The 11371-nt window shown below is 37.0% G+C and overlaps 1 protein-coding gene across 2 annotated transcripts; it reads left to right on the forward strand.

Moving 5' to 3' along the window:
- The first annotated feature begins 8448 nt into the window (after positions 1-8448).
- Positions 8449-11025, forward strand: LOC129438597 (membrane-spanning 4-domains subfamily A member 4A-like). 2 transcript variants are annotated; one of them, XM_073859850.1, is made up of 7 exons: positions 8449-8686; positions 8832-8969; positions 9059-9165; positions 9458-9511; positions 9625-9756; positions 10191-10313; positions 10409-11025. In XM_073859850.1, the coding sequence occupies exons 1-7, from the start codon at positions 8680-8682 to the stop codon at positions 10442-10444; spliced, it is 597 nt and encodes a 198-aa protein (XP_073715951.1). In that variant the 5' UTR covers positions 8449-8679; the 3' UTR covers positions 10445-11025. The 2 variants fall into 2 exon arrangements, with proteins under 2 accessions (XP_073715951.1, XP_073715950.1); XM_073859849.1 differs by having other exon boundaries at positions 8464-8686; positions 9625-9774.
- Positions 11026-11371: the final 346 nt, after the last annotated feature.

Raw genomic sequence — 11371 nt, forward strand, 5'->3', positions numbered from 1 at the left:
TGAGATGGTTTTAAGCTTTTATAATTTTTGTTTTTATGTAGATTAGAATGTATTGTTTATGTATTATTATTTGTGTTTTAATATCATGTTTCTTGCCAATCTGAAGTCAAAATTCCTGCAGCTTATGAATCGTGTATTTATGTATAATGACAAATGAATGCTTCACATTATCTTTAAAAACTTAATAAGAAATAAAGCAATTTAACATAAAATAAGATGAAAATCTTAATAAGTTATTATTAAAAATCATGTTTGAAAAGACTCTTCACAGAAACAATAGGCTGCTTGCAAGAAAAAAGTTTAGATCTCTTTTGGGGAAATAGTCACACTATTTGTTTGTGAGGCCACTGAAAAATTCTTCTGTAAACGAACATGAAAAAGATATTAAATAATAGCTACTGACATTTTACATTACAATATATTACATCTGAATTATCTGCCCACATACACCACAAAGTTCAATAACTGCTTTTAAAGGTAAAATGAATAAAACCTCATCTGGTTTTCTTACACCTATATTGGTTTTCCAGCTCCACCTCTGGAGATCTGATATATCCCAGGTTCCAGTAAGAGAACGCTCCTGAACCTCTGTCACCTCCCCTATGCCCTGCATAACTTCCTATGGACAAATCAATGAATAGGTTAACTTTCAACTGCAACACTTAAATAATTTTAACAATGTTTTATAACAGAACACCTTTAGGTTAATAGTGGTTGCTTTGATAGGACTGGATCTTCTCCAGTTCATCTTCGACTTCAGCTCTTTACCTCATAACATAATAAACACTATATAATCTTTAGGTTTTAATAAAATATCTTTAGGTACCAATGAGATTTTATTTGTACCTCGAAAGATTTTACGTTGCATTTGATAGCACATGTAAAGACCCTGTGTAGAACCATATTGTGCTGTGTAGAACCATATCTGGTGCTATATCACCCCTGGATGGTTCATCATAGGTGCTTTATAGGTGCTATATAGCAATTAAAATGGTTCCCCTAGCTTTTAGTGCTATTTAGCTTAATATTTTTAGAGTGCAGTACCTTGGTTAAATGTAAATTACCTTGATATTATACAACAGGTTACAAAACCTCTCTTTAAGGATAATGAGACTCTTCTTTTTTTCACAGCAACTACATGTTTACATTGTAGTGCAGTGTATGAAACTTCATATGTGAGTCACTATAACGGGTTTTCAGAATGGAATTTTTTCAAACATATTAAAGCAATAGTGAAATTCACTTAAAATTGATTGCCCCTCATGCTATCCCAGATGTATATGACTTCCTTTCTTCAGTTCAACACAAACAGATCATTTTATATTAAATGCTTCTGTGACATATGTGTGGACAAAGGCAGGCAGAATCAGCGGATCCATATGCAAGTGTCTTTTAATGATAACGAAGCGATACAAAATAATACTAAAAGTGTAAACCTGAAACAAACACAAAAGCAAACCTGGGGCACGTTCAATCTCACACCGGTGCACAACGTTTTGCTACGGTTTCCGGGTTGAACGAAATGTTTCCTGGAAACGGTGTGCAACGGAATGCAACAGGTTTTAGAAAAGTTTTCTCTTGTTTGGTGGGTGTGTCAGAAATGTCGGCCCAATCAGAGGCAAGATGTATAAAACCACGCGGTAGTAAAGAGACAGCTCGCTCCAATGGGTTCAAGTTGGAATGTTGTCTTTGATTTTGGACGGCAAGGTCAGTGACTGTAACATTGAGGGTCTTTTACAGTATTAAACACACATTTATAACGATTTCATCAGTCCTCAGAAACATTTAAAAAAGAACACAAAAATGGCCTCTCAGCTACCGTAGTTGCAACTCTTACGTCATCACAACAGGGCGTTCAACGCATCACCGTTTCTGTTTAATAAACGTTGTGCAACGTTTTGTCGGGGCTGAACGCAGCCCTGAATGTACATCCATTCAACGACTGATACAAGACAACTGATACACTAGGCTTATATAAACTGAAGGGGAAACAAGAAAACAAGACACACCTGGGGAACAATCAGCACACAGACCAATAAACAAAAGAACTACAAAGAATTACAGACATGGAAGGCAAAGACCAAACTTCAAAATAAGGGCACAGGACAGGGGAACACAAGACATGACTGTGACAGCTGCCATGTTATATGGGGTCCAAAATCCTCCAGTGGGTTAACTTTCTGTTGAAGCGCAATGCTAGAAAGAAAGTTTTGAGCTTATAGCAAAACTAATAGGCTATGTGAACAGATCAGGTCACTAAACATGGCAGCATGTAAAGCATGTGTATGGCAAGTCATGAAACATGGAAGTATCAATGAGATTTGAAGATACTGTGCCACCATATTTGGGCTTTCGATGTGATTAAACCATTGCATGATATAAATATTTAAGTTTTAATTACATTTTTACATTTTTCATACATGTTATCCTTATCGTTATTGCTTACCTTTTCAGCAGAAAACGGAGGACTTTAGTCTCTTTAAAAACCTGCAAACACTCACTTAGCAAATGTACCAACATTACCAGTTTATGAAAATGTTAATGTTTTGTGAATCTTAAGTTGATGTTACTCAAGTATTGATGAACATGTATCATCTAAAATACTTTCTACATTTGCACTTTTATTTACTCTTTCTATTTCCAGACAAACACAGCTTAGTGCCTATATTCTGCCTCACCAAGGAAAAATATCTGAACTTGCTATACCTCACTATAGAAAGTTAAAGTATTTTGCATTTGTAGGGCAGAGTTGGCCTACCTTCATGAAATTTCCATTTTAAATAAAAAATCCTTGTTTGCTTAATATATACAAAATTTGATTAAGTAAAACTAAAAATACATTGCCAAAGTAATGTATATTTGAATTACACATCAAACATGTTCAGTAGATCAGTGGATAAAATCTAGAATTAATCATTTAAATAAAACTTACCAAAATTTTCCTGATTCTGATTGAGCAGTGGGCCATGGGTTTGAGTTGTAGGGAATATGCCAATAAAATGTACCTTGAATGCACTGTAAGTCACTTTAACAAAAGAAACATTTTCTGCAATATTTCAAAAGACATTGCATAACGTCAGATTCTTTGGAAAAACAAGAAAATGTAAAAAAGCCTGATGAACATTGGGAGAACATTCCTAGGTCAAATGAGACCAAGATTCATTTGTTTGACCCAGTTGGAGTAGATGTTTGCGTGAACCTTGTCAAGACTACAGTAAGTGTGTAGGCCCGACACAGAAGCACAGTGTGGTGTCTTAAAATATAACAGCTATGTGCACTTAGATGTTTTTTAAGTTTATCTTAGTTCCAATGAAATCAAAATGAAACTTGTTTCCTTTTAGTATAGCCTAGGCTAAATATGATAAACTGATATGTTTTAAAATGCTTCCGGTCACAACACATGCATGAGAAAAAGTTGAGCAACACATCCTCTCCACCAAAGAGTTTCTGAAGAACACCCGGCCACTCAGAAATTTGAGCTGCTATCCTCCATACTGAGGAGGTAGGCCTATGAGTTTGAAATGAAACAGATGGACATGCTAAGAAGTTTTGAGTGTCTGTATTTTTGGCTAGGCCTATATGTAAATGTTATTCTACAAAATACTTCAATGTATTCATTTTATTTGTATTAAAACTCACAATCAAACCCATTATTTGGTTAAGAACGTTACGACATCTCAAAAAGGGGCGTGGTTTCATAACTTGTAAACAGGACAGTGCCTCCAGCCGCCCAAACCGTCCCTTTTTGGAAGCTCCGCCTACTTCGAAGTCCACGCCCCCATTTGGATATCTCCGGTCTGCAGTTATAGCAAAGAGTATTCACCTTATTTTTCACGACAACAAGGGCGGTGCCATTGCGCTCATTTTGTCAACGTACTTCCGGCTGCATATGATGAGCAGCTGAGGCAGTGGCTGATGGCGACGTGTTAAACTTAAAAAGCTCACTCACGCGCCTTTATGTTTGTTTTTTTTACCAATTTTAATGGACGGGAAGCCGACTGAGGAACACTCTTATCCCAAGTATACGATGTTCCGGTAACTTTAAACCTAGTGATGGGAGAAACAAAGCTTTTCGAAGCTTCGAATCAATTGAACCGATTGCTTTGAAAATTGATTCAGTTTTTCGAAGCAGTTCGAAACCCACACACGCTGGCGACCCCTGCTGGTCAAAATAGTGTAAAAGCAGATGTGTCCAAACATTTTACAGTTTTTTTTACAAAACAATAGCAAGATTTTTATTAAAATATGTTTAAAAAATTAAGACATAGTTAAAAGTGTATTATGTGTTTTTAGATTTATTTAGGGCAAACAAATGATTAAAACTAACTACCCTTTTAATTATGCACATTTTTGTCATTAAATCTATCTATAAACAAAAAGTAGACAAAATGGCAGTGTTATTAGTCAGAAGGATAAATGATTTATGAACTTTTATAATAAAATTGCAACACTGCGAATTATAGTGGAACAATCTCTGGAGTGGAACTCATCACTATACATCAACTTCATAGATTACGAGAAGTGTCGACAGAGATACTTTGTGGAAACTGTTAAGACACTACGGGGTACCACAAAAATTAACAGATATAATCAAGGCCTCCTATGAAGGACTATCCTGCAGAATTGTTCATGGCCAACAAACAACTGAGGCCTTTGGAGTACAGACTGGTGTCAGACAGGGCTGTTTGCTCTTACCCTTCTTATTCTTGTTGGCCATTGACTGGATCATGAAAATGTCTACAGAGCAAAAGAAATGCAAGAGAAAACCAGCTCTGTAGCACATTACTCTGCATGCATCGATCTGAACATACATAGAGAAAAGAGCAAAGTCCTAAAAGTTAATACATCAAGCACTTCACCTATAACACTAGAGGGGGCGATTCTGGAGGAAGTGAAAAGCTTCACTTATCTCGGAAGCATCATCAATATACAAGGAGGGACTGATGCTGACATAAAAGCAAGAATTGGCAAGGCAAGAGTTGCTTTTAACTAATTGAAAAAGATCTGGTCCTGTAGTAACTTGACCCTCAAGACTAAGGTCAGGTTATTCAACACCACTGTGAAGCCTGTCTTGATGTATGGAGCAGAAACATGGCGAACAACAGCAGCTGGCTTAAAAAAGCTACAGACATTTATCAATTCATGTCTCCGAAAGATCCTCAGAATCCGCTGGCCCAATATCATCACCAATGAAGAGCTCTGGCGACGCAATCAACAGGAACCCATTGAAGAATTAATCCGTCAACGCAGATGGAAATGGATTGGTCACACCCTCAGAAAGCCAGCCTCCAGCATCACCAGACAATCCCTTACCTGGAATCCGCAAGGCAAGAGAAAAAGAGGTCGTCCCAGAATAACCTGGAGAAGGGAGCTGGAGGCAAACACCGAAAAGAGTGGTCACAATTGGGGACAGTTGGAAAGACTGGCCAAGGACCGAGACGCCTGGAGAGACTTTGTTTGTGGCCTGCTATGTCCCAGATGAGACGACAGGTGATGATGATGATAATAAAACTGACTCGAGTTCACCGAAACATATTAAACACTGGTCATGTGATCAACTCCCCCTAGTGGTGAACCATCGGATTTTCGAAACGTTTCGAAACCGTTATGACGTAATGAAGCCTCGTTTGCTAAAATCACGTGACTTGGGCCTTGGGCCAGTTGAAACAAGCTCCGAACCACTGATTCGAAACAAAAGATTCGTAAATGCAGTGCTTCGAAAACGACCATCACTATTTAAACCACGCCGGGTCCGGGTGTTGAAAAGGTGGTCAGTTTCAGTAAGCTATCTTAGCTAAATATGCTCTTTCGCCTAAGGTTAGATTTGTGATGTCCGCTGTACGAATAAACTTAAGATCAGTAACGTTAGTTTATAAAATGCAATTATTTTGAATGATTTTCATTTCCCACCTATATTTTTATATTTAAGATAAGACAACGATCTATTATAATACATTACATTCTTACAGTAGCTCACGTGATTCATATACTTACCGAGATTTCAGATGCTAGAATGTCAGTTCATTTCTCATTCAGATATTGATAATGACATATTAAACGACATATTATTTAACACAGAAGTTAAAGGTTGTGTGTATAATGTTACTGTCTCTTTTTAATGCATCTCTCTCACACACACACTGTTCTGTTTAAGTATGGATGTCATTTATATTTTAATTCTCATGATGCAAGTTTATTAAATACTAACATTAAAAATGTTTATGTTTATCTTATTTTCACAGATGCATTGATGTGTAGTGATGCAGTGGACAACTGTGAGGATGATGCAATCAACATTTTCCTAAACTGTGATGCAGAAACACAATGGGAGGATCCATCCGTCTCTGACCACAACTACACTTTAAAATCACAACTCAACCTGAAGCAACCTACATCTGATATGGGAAAACAATAGTGCGGTTTCCCTGACAGGGCTTATGCTGGTCCCAGGCTAAAATGCTTATTTGAGCTACGATAATTTAGAAACACCTTGTACTACTGACATACCTCAACATATATAAGTGCCATTGTTTTGTCACAAGATGTGGTTTCTTTGTAAAAAACTAAAATGTCCTAATATAATTAAGGCCTAGTCGTGTAAACCCTGTCCGAGAAACTGCTTCAATGCTTCTGCTTCATGTGTTGAGCTGGCACAAATGTACATATCTCTGCTGAGAAACAACCGTCTTTGTCAGCTTTACACAGGGTTGATATTGCATCCATTACAGTCGTCAAGCACTTTACAAGTACATACACCAACAGCTTCCAGATAAACACTTGGGATCAGCTCCTGATGACTCTGATAAAGCTGGGGCTTAATTTATTGCAGGGTGGTCTTGCTGAATAGTTAGCTGTTAGTCCAAAGTTAACTTATTTTTATAAACCTTTACAATGTGACCTGATTTTACCTGTTATAAAGTTACATTAAACCTTCATATGTGATCAGATGTCATGCAGTGATATTAAACATTTACAAAGTGATCTGTTGTGCATTTATATTAAACCTTTACAATATGATCAGATATTACCTGCCATACGGACTACCGGCACATCCGGGGACTTGACTGTAAATTTCGTCACCGCCCCTTTTTGGGAGATAAAAAAGCAGACATTCCATTGGCTTCCATTCAAAATAGCGGAACAAAGCAACGTTTTTACACAGCCGGCAAGCGTAAATAACTTATGAAATCACTCAGATTAAACATGTCGGGTATTTATCTGTCCACCCTGCCTGCCATAGAGCCCGAAGGATACATTGACACGTTTGATTTGGTCAGTGTGGAGGCGTGTCCCTTTCATTCTCACAGCGTCAAATTTGTGTAACAATGCCATCCAGTGATTGCTGGAAATATTGCTAAGCCAGTTAGTTGTATGACTCGACGGAAAAGTGCACTTATTACTCTAAATATGAAGACATAATAAATAAATACGAAGTAACTTTCAAATACGAAGTAAAATTCACTTGCTTCCCTGTTGACTCGATGAGGTACGAGTAAATGTCCGGGTAAGACACCTCTGGCCAATAGGGAGCGTTGTTACACAAATTTGATGCTGGGAGAATGAAAGAGACATTTTTATATTGACCAAATTAAATATGTTAATGTATCTTTCGGGCTCTATGGCAGGCAGGGTGGACAGATAATTACTCAACATGTTTAATCTGAGTGATTTCATAAGTTATTTACGCCTGCCGGCTGTGTACGAAGGTTGCTTTGTTCCGCTATTTTGAATGGAAGCCAATGGAATGTTTAGTCTGATTTCCCCCAAAAGTGGGCGTGAAGCTGTTCAGAGACATGACAGTGCATGACATCAAACTACCGCGAGAGCGATTTGAGAAATCATACGGAGGAGTGATTTTGAATTCCTCTCGCGGTACTGTGATGTCATCCACCCGTCGGTTATTTTAGCGCTGTACAGTATCTTTTGGTTGGGGCGCCCTCTGTAGGTTTTCGAGATAAACTTTCCAGCGAATATAAAATCTTTGATTTATGACGTGGTCTACGTCTACATCCATATTTAAATCTTGTTGAAATGTTGTATAATGCAATGTGTTAAAGTATTTTAGCTTTAATGAGACTTTAAAGAGAAATATTCAACCCCGAATTCCACCACCCCCAGAAATGATCGAGATTACTGTTTAATATTAATTTCAATTGGCTTGACATCTGATGTCTAAGATGTCCCACGGTGAAAAGTGCGCAAAAACGACAGTAGGCTACACCAGTGGTTCTCAAACTTTTCCGGAATGCGGACTCCTTCTGTATGCATCCCTTTGTGCCCCCCCCCAAATATGACAAAACGTTCAAACATTTAAAATTCTAATTAAACAAAAATGTTTAATTTTACAATGTAGTGATGTTGGTTGGTAGCCTCTCTGAGGTGTAATTACACAGAATTTATGATAAATGTATGTATTTTATAAAATGTCATAAAAAACTGCCCCCTCGACCCCAGTTTGAGAACCACTGGGCTACACAATGGAATGCCTGAATGAGCCTCGAGACTCCAGATGTGAAATGGGCGGAAACTTTATCAAAACTCCACAACAGACTCTCGAGCGGACTCTGCTACGGTGATTTTTTTTTAGGAAAACTGCACGTAAACATTTTCAGGATTTCTTGCCATTATATAATCGAGATTTTAACGGATATATTTACGATCAGTATAAACTAGAAGAAAATGTTAAGTAAGTATCTGCCACTGTCACATTTTTGTTCTCTTCTTCTTCTTCTCTTACCCAGCAATTTATTTGAATTATTATCCAAATAACGATGATACGAAAACATATTCGTTTCGTAAGATTGATTAACGAATCTTATTTATATCAACAGGCGAAATCGAGACAGCTGGGTCTTCGGACGCTTCTGCGGCGGCGGCAGAGGGGAACCCCGGCCCGAGCGACTTACTGGAAATTACTTTCCAGAAAAACCCCAATCAATATAATAAATTCCTAGAAGCAGAGCCCAAGATTTTAGGGGTATATATGAATTTGACATCATTGTAGAATACTTTATAATATTATCAAACACTGCTGAGGAATCACCATGTCGTTATTTTCTTTTAGGGGTTACACAGATAATGCTGACCGTCCTCTTCATTACTTCCAAAATGGTTTATTTTTCAGACTGGATAGAAACAAATATCGATATAGGTTGCTCCTGTGTTGTAAGTGTCTGTTGTAATGTTGTAGCCTAATTAGTTTAAAGAAATATATTAAGGCTATACATATTGCCCTATTATCTGGTTTAGTAAATGTGTTCTTTACATTATAAATTGTAAAAGGTAAGATTAAGATTTCAAAACATAAACTACAGCACAGTAAAGTTATTTTACTTGGATAGTTTAGTTATTATTTGCCATATTTCATGTTATGCATGTTGACTGATTATTAACATTTGGATGCAGTGTTCCAATAGGAAAATGTTTCATAATTCAGCCTCATTTTCTCCTTGAACAGGGCATAATAGCTGGTAGTCTGGCAATAGCTGCACAGAATCTCCACCTACCAACAGTAAGTTTGGAAAAGTTGTGTACAGTAACATTGTACAAAATGTATTCTTGTATACTGAAATTTAACTGAAAAAAAGGGAAATAAGCATTTATTTTATTATGTGTCTTTAACAGCTCAAGGCTTGTTTGGGAATGCAGATAGTCACGTGCCTGACATATGGGTTCATTCTCAACATCTCATTTGGGTTTCGTTCAAACCCTGCAACAACAGCCTGCTGGTACAGCCAGGTGTTTGATGAACTATCAGTATGTAGATCTTTAGTGGTAAGCTAGCCTAAACGTTTTAAAGGGATACATTTACATCCTCGCTGTACAGATGATAAACAATTGCAGTTTAAAAGTAAAAAAAAGAAAGATAACTAAAAACAACAATACTGACTCATTGAGGTGCCCTTTACATTCTTATAATAGATGTGTTAAAAACAACACAATCAGTGTTAGTTTTGGGACAACAGACTAAATGCGTTGTCCCAGAATAATCAAATCTCTGTGTTATTATTGGATTATAATATTTTGTGTTACTTTTATCACAACTTGTGTTTTATTTGATGTGTTATGCTATTTAACACAATAATGTTTTAAAAAAATTAACACATCCTTTGTTAATTAAAAAATGACAATATATAATGCTATTTTCACATAAGTGTGGACATTTTACACTGGGAATTTTTTTTCCACAGATTGGATTTAGTCAAATGGAGTTAATCGATAATCTCACGGAAGCGGTTCAGATTGCCCTCTCTATTACTCTAGCGGTATATTGCTGCAAGGTTATTCAGTGCTGCTCGCCCAGGTCTCATGAGGTAAGCAACGCTGGACCGCATAGCAAACTAAAGTTCGAATGATGCAAAATATGATTCAAGGTTTGTGACAGTAGACATTTTCTGTTTTTTTTTAGCCTGTCATCGTTATAAAGCCCAGAGCTTCAGATTGAAAGGAAGTATATATCTACAAAGAGTGTTTATGTGAACGACATTATGATTTTCTGTCCCTAACAATAGTAATGAACTGATCATTGTCAGGACTCCATCACTGGCACCATCATCTTCATCATTGACTCCTCCCACTTGTTCACGCTCACCTGAGTATTGATCCTCCTCACCTGCGCACCATCATCTCACTCCCTTTATAACCTGCTATATTTATAACCTATTATAAAGCTAAGTGCATATCAGAAGAACTGTTAACGTTTACTCACCATTTCTCTTTCACTCGCTGTGTACATTCAATAAACTATATTTATCTTACCTCCTGTCTGCTTCCCATTCCACTGTGTAACAATCATATTGTTATTATAGCTATAGACAAATACTAATAACATATTTAAAACATTTTAAGACACTAATCCAAAATAGCATGTTAAAGTTTGTCTTGATGTGTAGAGTATTTTTGAAATGTCAACAGAAATGCGCACTATGATTTAATATCTAAAGCTCCAGCCAGATGAATCTAAACAACTTGTGTAGGGGAGATAATGGCCCACCCAACTACATATTAAAGCAATAGTGAAATTCACTTAAAGGGGACATATCATGAAAATCTGACTTTTTCCTTGTTTCAGTGCTATAATTGTGTCTCCAGTGCTTCTATCAACCTAGAAAATGTGAAAAAGATCAACCCAGTAACTTAGTTTTGGTAAACCATTCTCTGCAAGCATGTGAAAAAATAGGTCTTTGTAATTTGGCTCCTATTGTGATGTCAGAATAGGATAATACCGCCCCCTTTATCTGCACTATCCAACCACGGCACTGCCATTTAGTACAGAGAGAAAGAGAGAGAGAAAATAATTCACAGCACAACTGAGTTTCAATTGCAACAAACCACCATCATTGTGATTAGTGTTTGCATTTCATCCGCTCAT

Source organism: Misgurnus anguillicaudatus, chromosome 21 (genome assembly GCF_027580225.2).
Source record: "Misgurnus anguillicaudatus chromosome 21, ASM2758022v2, whole genome shotgun sequence".
Classification (NCBI taxonomy): domain Eukaryota; kingdom Metazoa; phylum Chordata; class Actinopteri; order Cypriniformes; family Cobitidae; genus Misgurnus; species Misgurnus anguillicaudatus.